Here is a 13,930-nt window from a genome sequence, read left to right on the forward strand (position 1 = left end):
AACTTGGCCACATGACCGTGTGACCCCTATTTTTCAATTTTTCCAATTTTTTTTTGCTTTGTTTCAAAATGATCCTTGAGTATTTTCAAACTATTTTTAGGGCCCCATAAGCTCGATTTTAGGCCCGTGAGTGTATTTTTACATTAGTTAAATTAAGTTATTGAATGTTATTAATCACTTTGCATAATTGTTTTATTGTAAGTTAAATGTTCAGATTGTGTTGTAATGCTCTGTAACTCTAATTCGACGATGGAGACTGGTTAAGGGTGTTACGTTTCAGTTGCTTTTAGTTTAATATATTAAAGGCTTCAACTTTTATGTTTATTGTACTTCATTCTACTATTGAATGTTCATCTACACTTTTTTTTTAAGTTTTATAGATTAAAAATCCAGATTTTTATCTTTTTTCTCAAGCTTTATGTTAATGGCTACCATTTCCTTTTCTTGCATGTTTGTTAGCTTAGTTTTTAGCATGGATAATTAAACTCTAAGGAGGTTGGTTGATAGAGATGTGGGTAAGCTGATTTTTGGACGAGGGACTAAGTTGCAAATAAATTGAACTAAATTGAATAAACCTAAAAACTTAGGACTGACGTCCCTAAGGGAATATTTAGGCAAGTGAGATCGAGAGGTAATGTTAAGACCAATTCGTTAGTCCCGAGTTGGCCGGTGAGATCGAGAGATAAACCAGACTAATTTGTCTTATTTGGTAAAGTCGAAAGATAAACTTTAGGGGTTTAAGCAACTTAGATCCTTAATTCAAAGATTAGTGAACCAAATCAAAATCAATCAACCATCGTTTGTTATTCGTTGGTTAATTTAGTAACTTTGCATATTTTACAATTTAGTCATTGCATTAATTAGTCGGTAAATTAGTATAATTAATCTTAATTTTATGGTCTGTTGTACTATAGTGTTTATCAATTAGTTAGTTAGACTTTTTATTTTGCATACTTGTAGCTAGAATTTGTTCAATCGTCGACTCTCTTGGGTTCGATCCTCGAAGTACTCCGTACCCGTTGTACAATTATATTACAACTAACCTGTCACACTTACAGACATCGCATGTTAGTAGATTCTGATTATTTATTTGTTGTCTTTAATTGTTGATTTCCTTCTGTCATTCGTGAGGGTGATGTGAGGTCAGTTAAGTTGGTGGCACCATTGCTGGGGAGTTGGTGCTTGATTAAGCTATTTTTAGTTTTGTTGAATGTTATATAGGGAGATAGTTGACAAAAGCTAAATTTATAGATACAAGTTTTCTTTGTGTTTGTTTTTATTTTGTTTAAAATTTTTGTTAACTTGTTTTACCTTATTTTGCTTGTAGGAGGTGGTGCATGACTCGGACCGGTAACGGTATTGTACCTTTCTAACCGGAATGAATTTTGGCGTACGTGAGAAGGGCTCAACATCTGAGGGACGCCCAACCTCCACAAAGAGACCAATTGTTTGAATACCCAAGAGTAGAAAGACAACCACCATAACCACCAACGATAGAACAAATAACTTTACAGAATAATGCTATGCCTAACTTGGAGGTTGTTTGGGGAAGCATTAATCACTTCACGATTAATGTGAATAACTTCGAAATAAAGCTCGCAATGATCCAAATGATTCAAGGGAATCTCCAATTTCGGGGATCGATGAACGTGGATCCTAACCATACCAACTATAAGGTGATCTTCGCTGGACATGCATGGAACACACGTGGAACACACGTGGAGGATATAGACTTATTGATTGCCTAACTGTCCTAAGAAGTCATATCTTAAGACGTCACATCACCATCGCTACAAGGGAACAAAGTATGACTTTACTGCCAGTAGTCTCTAAACACATAGACATCCCTGTCAGTATAAAAGCTCATGATAGGAATTGAAAAAGACCAAGTCCCTTTCCAAATTAGATTCCCCTTCATCAATAATGTATCATCTAAAACATTCAACCAATCTCTAGTAGCTCTTTGCTTAAGCCCAAAGTGAACCACCATCCAAACCACCACTTTATCCTCTTGTTAATCACACTAGTTAACAATTTAAAAATAATTATTGCACTAGTTGTTTAGTCTATTTTTATGTAATAAAAAAATTAGATATTATAAAGTTCATAATTTATGGGATTTATACTTTCTTATCAATAAAAAGATAATCAAAAGCATTGAGAATGGGATGAAAAGAATAATTAGATCCTATCCCTATTTATGGAGCTTTTCATCCTTCCAAATAGAGAGACCACCATTTGTTCAACATACAACTTACCGTTTATGCATTAAACACTTTTTTTTTCACTCCTTTGAAAGTTGATAGGAATCTTTAACGAAATTTCTTGAATTCATTGAGTTATAATTGGAGGTTGCATTATACGTAGACAGTAGTAGATTCATTTTATGAGTGGGAAATTTATTAAATAACGTGAATAGTTTTAGTGTTTGTATGTTGCTTTCTTTACTTAATTCTCTTGTAAAATGCATTGTTCCAACATATCTCGATTTATTAATTGATAACGAATTTAACTTTTACGTAGACACCCACATACATAAATAAATTATCAAGTTACATAAACATTCTTAATGAATGTCGGTATTCTCTATTGTTGCTCTCATTAACTTGTCTCAGACTTAGCATTTAACAACCAGACGGTCTTTATAAATAATAATATTCAATTAAGAGGGTTAAATTACAATCTTCGACTCATTCACCGACTTAATTATGATTATATGGTTCCTTTAAGTCTTGAAATTGATTTCTTTTGGTCACTTTATATTTAGAACTCAAATCTTCTGAAAAAAAACCGAAATTTACAATTAGTACTAGATCTATTAATAATTGAATTATTTGTTTAAGTTCAACGGCCTGCTTGAAATTTAAGAGGGTTTGAGTAAAAATATTAGACTAAAAAAATGAGTTTGAACAAAAAAATTAGACATGTTTAAAACATGGGCTAGGCTCAAGCTTGAACATACAAAGCCTGAGCTCAATTCGACCCTATCCATTTTTAAGTTTGCATTATTTTATATTATGTAATTTATAACACATAAAAATTAAATTCATAGTAGTATAAAATAATTACAAAAATATTAAAATAACTATATATAAAATTTTAATAAATTAAAAATAATATAAATATATATTTTTAAATTTATATGGATGAGCCTAAAATAGGCTTAAGATAATTATTTGCCGATATGAGACGGACTTGAGTAAAATTTTAGGGTAAATTACACATAAAAGCCCTATTTTTTTAAAATTTACCGAAATGGGCCCGATATTTTATTATTTACCGGAATGGGCTATTTTTCCCGAAATCGCGTCCACGTCAGCGCGATTTGCTGACGTGGAAGCAATAATTCATGAACAGTTTATGTTTTTTAGCTTGGAAAACTTTGAAAGGCCATAACTTTTGGCTCGATTGTCCGATTGAGACGATTTTTTTTATTTCGAATAACTTTTTGAGATCTACGCGCTGATAAACTGCCGAAGGCGGTTTGCCGCAGTTTTCGTCGAAAAAGATCCTTTTTTGCCTCTAAATTTTATTTTTTCGGTTTAAAATTGAATTTTGAAAAATTCAAATCATTATTTTCCTTATTTATTTGAAGTAAACACCGGATTTTTTTTTACAGAATTGTTGTATTATTTTTTCTAATTTGACACGTGTATGGAATAGGTCCGATAAATCATTAGAACGTAAGTAATATAATTAAGATAATAACAATATTTTTATAATATGTTAGTTAATTAGTTTAGCTTAGTTGGTTAAGATGCTTGCTCTTTTCCCTTAGTACCTTGGTTCAAATCTTGTTGGTAATAATTTTGAATCTTTTTTGTACTTGTTGCATTTATTTTTTTAATCAATTAACTCTTCAATATTACATTAATATGTATTATTAGGGCAAAATATAAAAAAAAGGGGTAAATTACACATAAAAACCCTATTTTTTTTAAAATTTACCGAAATAGGCTTGGCATTTTATTATTTATCGGAATGAGCCATTTTCCCCGAAATCGCGTCCATGTCAACGCGATGTCAGGGAACGTGTCAGCAAATCGCGTCCTTGTAGGCGCGATTTGTGTCCACGTAAGCAAATCGTGCTGACGTGGACGCGATTTGCTGACACGTCCCCTGACATCGCGCTGACGTGGACGCGATTTAGGGAAAAATGGCCCATTCCGGTAAATAATAAAATACCGGGCCCATTTCGGTAAATTTTAAAAAAATAAGGCTTTTTTTAGTATTTTGTCCAAAATTTTAAGTCTTTATTTTTTGTCTAACTAGACTTAGACAAAAATAAAATATATTAATATTATATTTAAACCCTACGTGATAATGACGAGGACATGTGATGAGTAAATTTAATCAACAATAATGATTAAAATAGTGCTGCGCACAATTACGTAAATTACCCTCCAAAAATATAACTGAAATTACCTGTCATTGCCAACTAGATTGATCAGGGGGCTCCTAAATTTAATAGCCTAACATTCTATTAAAAGCATTCTTTATTTATTTGAAAGCTTTCTAAAAGTTGTTTAGTCTTCAACTGGCTGACAGATTATTATACTACTTTAGCTTAAACAGCTTTGATTTCTAATAATAAAATTAGTATTTTCCCACACTTTTTGACAACTTTATTATTACTATTATTATTATAATAAATTTTAAAAAAATAGAAAAAAGTCAGTTAAAGCAAAAAAGAAGGGTGCCCTGAACACCTGGAACAATGCAGCATTCATGACCTATTTAGTTTGCTCTCCTCCCCTCCATCATCACAACATTCACATTTACATAACCAAAAACAATAACAAAAAAGAATAAAAAATCAAAGGAAAATAGTAAGGATTGAAAAGATGTTACAGAGAGCAGCTAACAATGCATATTCATGGTGGTGGGCTAGTCATATCAGAACAAAGCAGTCTAAATGGATGGATCAAAACCTTCAAGGTATTTCTTTTGCTTGATGTTTTTATTTTTTTCTTGTAATAATTTTTGGGTTTTGAATCTTTGATGTCTGAACTGAGGGGAAAATGCAGAAATGGAGCAACAGGTAAAGGCTGTTCTTAAGCTGCTGGAAGAAGGAGACTCGTTCGCAAGGGGAGCCGAAATTTACTACAAAAGGAGGCCCGAATTGATCCATTTTGTGGAAGAATCCTATAGAGCTTATCGAGCCTTAGCTGAAAGATATGATCACTTATCAACTGAGCTACAAAATGCTAACAGCACCATTGCTTCCGTTTTCCCAGAGCAGCTTCATTTCGCGATGGAGGACGAAGACGAATTCGGGTCTCCCAAGTTCTCGAAAAAGCCATTGGAGAACTCGAAGGGATATTCCTATGTCCCCCTATGTTCCTGAGAACTTGAAAGCCCATCCATATCTTCCTGACAACTCCAAAGGCCATTCCTATCTCCCCTACGTTCCCCACAACGCCACAGGCAATATCCCCTCTGTCCCAAATGTCCCAAACCCTCTATTTAAAAGATGCTAAGGGCTCAGTCACATCAGGCTTCAAGAAAAAGCAACATAAGATAATATCACCAAAAGGGAGTATTAGTGTGATTCCGAAATCCGGTTTGAGTATACCCCAAGGACTTGATGCGATTCATAGGCTTCAGAAACGGATCCTGGCATTGCAGACCGAGAAAGAGTTCGCTCGCAACACCTACGAGAGTGGGATGGCCAAGTATTGGGAATTAGACAATGAGATTCAAGAGATTCATAAGCAACTTTGTGGCTTGGAAGATGAGTTTGGCGAACTTAAAGTGATTGCAGATGATGAGGCTCGAATCCTGATGGAAGTGACCGCTTTGAAATCTTGTAGAGATACATTGGCTCAGCTCGAAGAGAAACAGGAGAGGTTTGCAATGGAAGCTCAAATCGAGCATAAAAGGGTCAAGGTTTCGAGGGAGAAGTTGAACGCCCTCAAGAAAAAGTTCCAGCTTTTGAATGAAGTCAATCAAGAAAAGGGTGCTAGCGACAATGATGATAACCAAAAGAGAAAGGAAATAGAATATTTAAAGGAGAATATCACGAAACAATTTGAGGTTTTCTTTAGTGGAACTTTGAGTGTGACGGAGATGGCTGAGAAGATCAATGAACTCCTGAACAACATGATCAACTTAAAAAGCACGGTCACATCTCAGTCGATTCTTGTCCAAAGACTACGAATCGAGATCGATGAGCTACAGGCTCAAATTGAGGTGTTGGAAGATGAAAAAGCCACATCGATTGATGGGAAAAATGATGTGACATTGAAGAAGAAGATAAGGGAAATGGAGGAGAAGTTGAATGAGATTCAGGATTTGAGCCAGACTGTTGAAGATCAAAACAACAATCTCCAAATATATTTCACTGAAGCAAATTGTAGTATTGATCATATTTCTGAAAAAGTTGATAGTATGATGCCATTGCCAGATGACAAGGTCGATGAAGTAGAGAAGAGCTCATCCATGGAAGTCAAATCATCAAATGAGAAGGAGACCAAAACAGGCATTGAGCTTGAAACAACAACAACAGGGACTGTCATGGTGTCTACTTCATTACAAGGGAAGGACACCGAAGCCGCAAAAGAGCATGAATCTGATGCAACTTGTACAAATGGAGGGGTTATTAGCCATGAAACTTCAATGGCTTCGAAGAAATGTGAAGACTCGACAGCGCGAGCTTCTTCACTGACAGTGAACACCATTGCCAAAGTTGGAATAGAAGGGGATGAGCCAAACTCGAAGCAGTTGTTGTCGAAAGGTATTGAAGACAAAGAGAAGGATATATTGATGGAATACAGTCTGAAGCTTCGAAACCAGAATAAGGATACAGAGAAGAAGCTGAAGGAAGCTGAGGCAAATAACCAAAATGGGATGTTTGAGATAATGTCGCAGCTGAAGGAACTTAAAGAGAGTAATGCCATGAAAGATGAATTAATCCGATCTTTACAAGAGAAACTAAGCTTGGTGAAGCAAGTTCAGTGATTTCTGAGAAAATAGTGGTTATCGAAACTCAGCCTGCACAGAGAGAGCCAAGTAAACGAAGGCTTCGATGTGATCGATGCGGTGATGCAAATTGCCAAGTCGGGAACTACTTCAGAAATCGAAGATAAGTTCCGGGCGGACATCGATGAACTACTAGAAGAGAACTTGGATTTCTGGTACAGATTCAGCACTACATTCCAAGAGGTGAACAAGTTTGAAGAACGAGTGAAAGATTTATAGGCGGAGGTATCAGAAATCGAGGAAAGAAGAAAGGAAAGCAGAGATAACAATAAAAACAGTGTGAAATATGCGCTGCAATTGGACGCATGGCCACTGTACAAACATCTCAGAGAGGTGCAGAAGGAGTTGAGTGTGTGGATGGAAAAGGGTGTAATGCTAAAAGAAGAACTGAAGGAGCGGTTCTCGTCATTGTGTGAGATCCAAAAAAATAACAAGGGCTTTGAAAGCAAGTGCTGAAGATGATGAGTTCAAGTTCTCAAGCGACCAAGCAGCTAAATTCCAAGGCGAGATATTGAACATGAAACAAGAGAACATCCGAGTTGCAATCGAAGTGCAAGCTGGTCTGAACAATGTAACAAAATTGCAGCTTGAATTTGAGAGGAACCATGCAAGATTGAGTGAAAAATGGGGAATTTCGGGGTCTAAGTGATATGACCCTGCCCCGAGCACCTCCTTGGACCAGCTCTTTAAATGTTGCTTGCAATCATTTGTGAGTTGAATTAGCTCAATTCCAGCTGATTGAGCTCAAATCAGCTCATTTTAAACTCATTTTAGCTTGCATTTATTTTGCTGGAATATATTTAATTTGTCATTTCTTAAATTAGTTGAGTTAAATAATTGAATTTAAATTCTGGTCAAATAATCATTAAGTGTTTTAATTATGTCTAAATTCATTACTTAATTAATTTGGTGTCTTACATATGTCCTAAAGTTCTTACAAATAATTATTGAGTTCACCGAATTTTATGTGCAGGTTGATACATTCATTTGCTGCCAAGTTTAATTTGTTTGATACATGATTAATTGCTGCTTTGTTTTGATGTAGGAATTTAGTGTTATTTGCTGCCAAATTAATGTTTCTAAAATGCATCTAATTTATTGAATGTATTTGCTGTAGGCACATGCAATGCACAACAATGAAGATGCTTGAATGATGGTGCATTGTGACCGATCGCATGGAAGCTCAAATTCATTTCATGTACATTCCTTAAAGGTGAAGATTGTGGCTGTTCAATTCTGCTGATACATGAATTAATCAAGAGGAACGGATCTATCCATTTATGCATTCCAAAGGGAATTGTACGAGATTTAATGTCATGCCTTTAATTTCCAAGATACATGCTCCAAGTTCATGACTAATAAGTTCATTAATTCAGCCCATGTACCAGCACATACATGCATCAAAAGAAGGGGCTGAATCAGTTAAATGCCAGTTGCCCATCTAGGTGCTCAAGACGCCATTATGATTCAATTAAAGCATATGCATGGCACTTTCACCTTCAAGAACGTCCAATGGGGGATTAAAGGGCAATTAAAGGCTGGACATTCAATTTTTTGCACATATATGAAACTTAAGCAAATTGTGAGTTATTCAACTCCTTTTGTTTGTTTGAGACTCGATTGACTTATCTAGCTCCGTCTAGTGGCGTCAAACCGATTCTTTCTGAACTTATGACTTCCAGCAAGTGTGGCGTTCACCCATATACCATAGGTTCCTATCTCGTTAGATAGAGGGTTTTGGTTTGTTTTTCTTCATCCGTTGCATTACTAAGTGTTGACATAGGAACCGGGTCAATTTTCACCTATAAAATTGGTCCGTCCTTCAACTTTACATTTTCGAATCACAACTTAACCAAATTATCCATCCACATCTTCTTTGCCAATTGAACATCTTGAACATATTTAGATTAAAGCCTTCAATTACGACACTTCTCAATTTACGATCGGGAATCTTAGCAACTCGAGCACGGGTTCGCATCATTTGGTATCAGAGCTAGCCAAATTGAGTAAGTAATTTCAATTTTGAAGCTCCAGTGAATGAGAAAAAAATTTGAATTAAAAAAAATTGCAATTACAATTCTGAAAATACAACAAGAAGATACGTGATTAGTGTAAAAAAAAGAAAAAAATAGAAGAAAGAAAGTTAGCTCGGAAAGCGTAGTTTATCCCGAAAATAAATTCTATTACCTAAAACCTGTTTAGCCACAATTCTAATTTATTTCTTTCAAGCCCATCATATTCCGAATATTTCTCCCATCTTCACATCAAATTTTGAAGCTGACTCCACCAAGATTGTGCTGTTAAGACAAAGGTAGTCTCTTACAAACCTTGGGAGGCGAATTCGAGTGGTAAAAGGCAAGAGTGAGTGTGAGTGCATTAGAGTGACAAAAAGACTATAATTGAGTGCAAACACGAGTGGTGAGTGTTAATTTTTATTTTCCTTTTTAAGTGAACTTGTGAGGTTTTTCTGTGAGGTAAATACGATGTCCCGTAGTCTGGAAAGAAACGTGACCGAAGGAGGTGGTGCACGCCCCGTATGAAATGTTCCCACTAGTGGTGGTGTACTTGATCTTACGTATCAAGCATTAATCCGTGAGATGGACCGGATGCTCCAACAACGACTAGAGCTCGTACAAGAACATTTGGAGCAGTTGGAAGAATGAGTCCAACGCGAATTAACTCCACAAAATCTGAGGCGAGAATGTGGACGACCGCGATTCCAGCAAGACAACCTTTATAATCCTAGTGATATTGATAGTGATCAAGTATCCAATCGAAGTGAGAGACATCGAAACCAAAGGAATCGAGGGCCAAGGGAACGGGAACGAACTCTTTAAGATCAATAGATGGAAGCGAGATTGTTGAAGAGTCAAATGTCCAATGAAGTCTTGAGAAGAGATCCATATCGAGATTCCTATTCATCAAGAATTCGAGTCAAAATAACGCAAACCATGAGTTTGAAGCCTTTCGAGGTGACAAAATAGAAGGCATAAGTATTTCTTCGTATGCACCAAAGTACTCATCCACGGAGGTTCATTTACGAAGGGCTGATTATGTTTCAAATGTAACTCTTCCCAATTTTACTCCACGCCTATCTTGTAATGAAAGATTGAGACAAAAGGAACTTGAAAGAAAAGAGAGGCAAGAGTTCTTAATGAGATAAAATGAGTGAAAAATAAAAGAAATTGAAAGAAAAAGAGAGCTTGAACGAAAAGAGAAAGAAAAAGAGTGTGACCAAGAAAAGAACCTTTAAAAAGAGTTTGAGAATGAAAAAGAGAAAAAGGAGAGCGAAAGAAAAGAAAATGTGAAAGATGAATGTTTTATTGAGATCGAAAAAGTAAAAGAAAGTGTCAATGAAATGGTATTGTTCTTGAAAAAGAAAGTGAAATAAAGAGTGAGAGTGAGTTGTCAAAAATAAAAGAGACTGTGGAAAAAGAAAGCGAGTTTGAAAATAAGATTGAAAAAGAAACGAGTGAAAAATACAAAGGTGATCAAGAAAAGATGAGGAAGGCCCTAATTAACCCACGTGCGAGTTTGCTGTGTGAATTTTCTTATTTTCAGGTCACTAAAGATTCATTTGATAAGTTCCAACTTCAATTCCTTCCTAATGAGAGACAATTCTAATTGACCGAGAAAGGTAAGATCAGAAATGAAATTAATCCACAAGTGATTAAAGGTAAGCAAGGTAAGGAAACTTTAGCAATTGAATCACGACAATCTAATGTTGTTGAGAAAAGTACCAATGACTTCATTTTCGAAAGATGTCCATAAATTAATTCGATTAATTGTCATTCTTTGATTGTTGTTGATGATGTTAGATTATATCGGCAAAACTTGATTGTGTGTGATAAAGAATTTTCACATCAAAAGTTTAATTTGTTCGATTGTGATGGTTATGTGAATTCTTTAAATCGTTGTGCGAAATCCTCATGTAGGTGCATACCTATTCGGATGAAATGTGAAACGTATGGTTGTTTGAGCATGAGTATGCCTAATCCTTGTTTGTTTGAGTTATGGAATTTTGTTTTCCAAGATTATCACTCTCGAATGCTTTGTGATTATGGTTTGTTATCATCGCTGAAGCTTTTGATTCATTCTGAAAAGGTAAGACCAACTAATAACTCCTACTCTGACATTGGTTTATGCATTCCATTTTTGAATAAGATATCGAAAAGTTATTTTGTGCCTATAATTTATAATGCCACTAATTTGCTTCATTCTTGTATAGGTGACAATTTAAAATGGTACCCTTCTAAAGAGGGAGGGTATGCAAATAGCTTTCTTTCTTTTCGAACCATTTGCGATTTTCAAAATTCTGGAAGTGACTTTGTCAGGATCATAAACATAGGGGTTCGTGAACGTGAAAGATTTTTCGCAAGCAAATGGCCCGATTCGAGGACAAATTGTTTTCAAGAGGGAGGGTATGATGTGATCTCAGCCGCATCATGTTACGACACAATTCGACGACATCGAAATTGACCCAAGCACGAGAGGCTCAAGAGCAAAATTAAGTTTTAATTTCTCAGATTGTTAAGTTGGTTGTTGGAATTATCGATCACTCATGGAATTACAATTCGAGCCTGCCATGCAACCTTCTCCAAGCTCAATTTTAGCTCAATTTTAGTTTGTTTTAGCTCGAAGTTTATTTGCTGGAATAAAAAAGTTAATTCGGTTCTAGCTAGTTAATTAGTCAGTTAAATTTAAGTTTCATAATTATTCATGGTTTTTAACATCAATAATCTGAGCTTTAAATAAGTCCTAATTTGAACATTTTAAATATGTTTTAAACTTATTAATTCTGTCCAATTTCATATAGCTTTATTATTTGTTTTAATTGGGACGACATTCATACATGTTTATTTCTGACCTATTAATCATGTTCATTTTCAGACAGAATTAATTCATGTTAAGAAGTCAGATTTATTAAATGTGTATTAGTCTATTACATCATTAATTGTGTGTTTAATCAAGTGTTTATTATGTTTTCTACAGGTTATCTCAAGGTTTGGCTGAACATTCATGTTGTCTTAAATTTGACTGAACATTCATGCATGTTCTGGTTCATTGGAGTTATTTAATTGGGAGCCATTGCATCTGAATATTCATGCACCTGAAGCTGATCCATGCACTCTCCTAGGTGCCTGTTCGGTAAGAGCATGGATGAACATTGAACTCAGCCCTTTGCTGCACAACCAATTCTTCAACAACCAGTGTTCACACTTAAGTCTGTTCCTTTCCAAGTGTTCACATTGCTGACTATTCGATTGCCATCATTGCTGTGCATGAATTCAGTAGCTTCAAGGAAGGATTAATTCAAGCATTAATCACTTGGCTGATTGAATACAATGCTCCCACAGCTCAACCATTATGTCTATTCACATTGGCTGTTTGGGAACATCAAATGACAAAATACCAAGTCTGTTCATGGATAGCAATAGGCAGCTGACTATTAAAGTAAATCATTGAATCGTTTCAGCTGACTATTTGGGATGGAAATGGCCATGGCTGGTGGCGTCTTCAAGGAGTATTAACACTCACAAAATTAAAGCTCAATTAATTGGTTGCTAGCTCAACTTAGCTGACATGAACTTGTCCATTCGGCTAGCTTTGTAACAGCCTATAAATAGATAATTCAAATCTTGTCTTCAGAATTTTTTGCACATATATGAAACTTAAGCAAATTGTGAGTTATTCAACTCCTTTTGTTTGTTTGAGACTCGATTGACTTATCTAGCTCCGTCTAGTGGCGTCAAATCGATTCTTTCTGAACTTATGACTTCCAGCAAGTGTGGCGTTCACCCATATACCATAGGTTCCTATCTCGTTAGATAGAGGGTCTTGGTTTGTTTTTCTTCATCCGTTGCATTACTAAGTGTTGACATAGGAACCGGGTCAATTTTCACCTATAAAATTGGTTCGTTTTTCAACCTTACCTTTTCGAATCACAACTTAACCAAATTATCCATCCACATCTTCTTTGCCAACCGAACATCTTGAACATATTCGGATTAAAGCCTTCAATTACGACACTTCTCAATTTACGATCGGGAATTTTAATAGCTTGTAATCAACTCCGAGCACGGGTTCTGATCAAATATGTTTTGATCTCTCCAGGAGTTTCAACAATAATCATAGCAAAGTTTAATCATGATTCTTCTATAAAAATATAAATAGACATTTTGGATCATTTTATAATCATCCTTTAACTACTATTCACTCAGTCAAATTTACCACATATATTCAAATTATTTCAATTCATATCAATGAACAATTTTCTGAGAATTTCAATATGCTTCTAGCATTTTAAACCATTCAAAGGTTTTAATATAAACTTTAGTATATAGTGGTTCATAAAAGGTTGTAACAACAACCATTAGACGTAAGTTAATTCTTTTATGAACTGTCAGTTTGATAATACATCTAAAGGTTATTGTATCCACCACAAACAAATATTATATCTTTTCATAATCAGTGCCAAGACTTAGCAAAAAACTTCATATTTTTATTCCGGTTTTGCAAAACTACTTCATTTGCACACTCATTGGTTTTATACCTTTAGATATTTGGACTACTAGTCCAAAAACTCAACGAATTTAATTATACTTGAGTTGCGTCTTTCTATTTTGAATAATTTCTCAATAGATTTATTCAAGATCCTCTTTTTATTTTATTATTTCAACAATAATATTGCATGAAAACCATTGTTGACCAATTTTATTATCAGTTCCACATTTTCTCGAATTGACATAACATATCGAGATATCTTATTTTACTATGTCATTAAGCTAGATTTATTATTTTCTTTTATGAGAATTTTTATATTTGAAACTTGTAATGAATTATCCTTGTTGAACTTCGGTTCAAATTACTCTCCCTTAACTCATTACAAGCTATTATTTCTTTTCCCCTAATGTCAGGAAAACTATCAAACCAAAATAGTAATCACAAA

The 13,930-nt window shown here is 34.9% G+C and overlaps 1 protein-coding gene across 1 annotated transcript; it reads left to right on the forward strand.

Moving 5' to 3' along the window:
* Positions 1 to 4,844: 4,844 nt before the first annotated feature.
* LOC105763556 (protein NETWORKED 2D) lies at positions 4,845 to 7,630 on the forward strand. The gene is given in 5 exon segments (XM_012581794.2): positions 4,845 to 4,938; positions 5,028 to 5,339; positions 5,428 to 5,456; positions 5,458 to 7,403; positions 7,405 to 7,630. Coding segments are annotated over 5 exon segments (2,607 nt in total).
* The last annotated feature ends 6,300 nt before the right edge of the window (positions 7,631 to 13,930 follow it).

Source organism: Gossypium raimondii, chromosome 12 (assembly GCF_025698545.1).
Source record: "Gossypium raimondii isolate GPD5lz chromosome 12, ASM2569854v1, whole genome shotgun sequence".
Lineage (NCBI taxonomy): Eukaryota > Viridiplantae > Streptophyta > Magnoliopsida > Malvales > Malvaceae > Gossypium > Gossypium raimondii.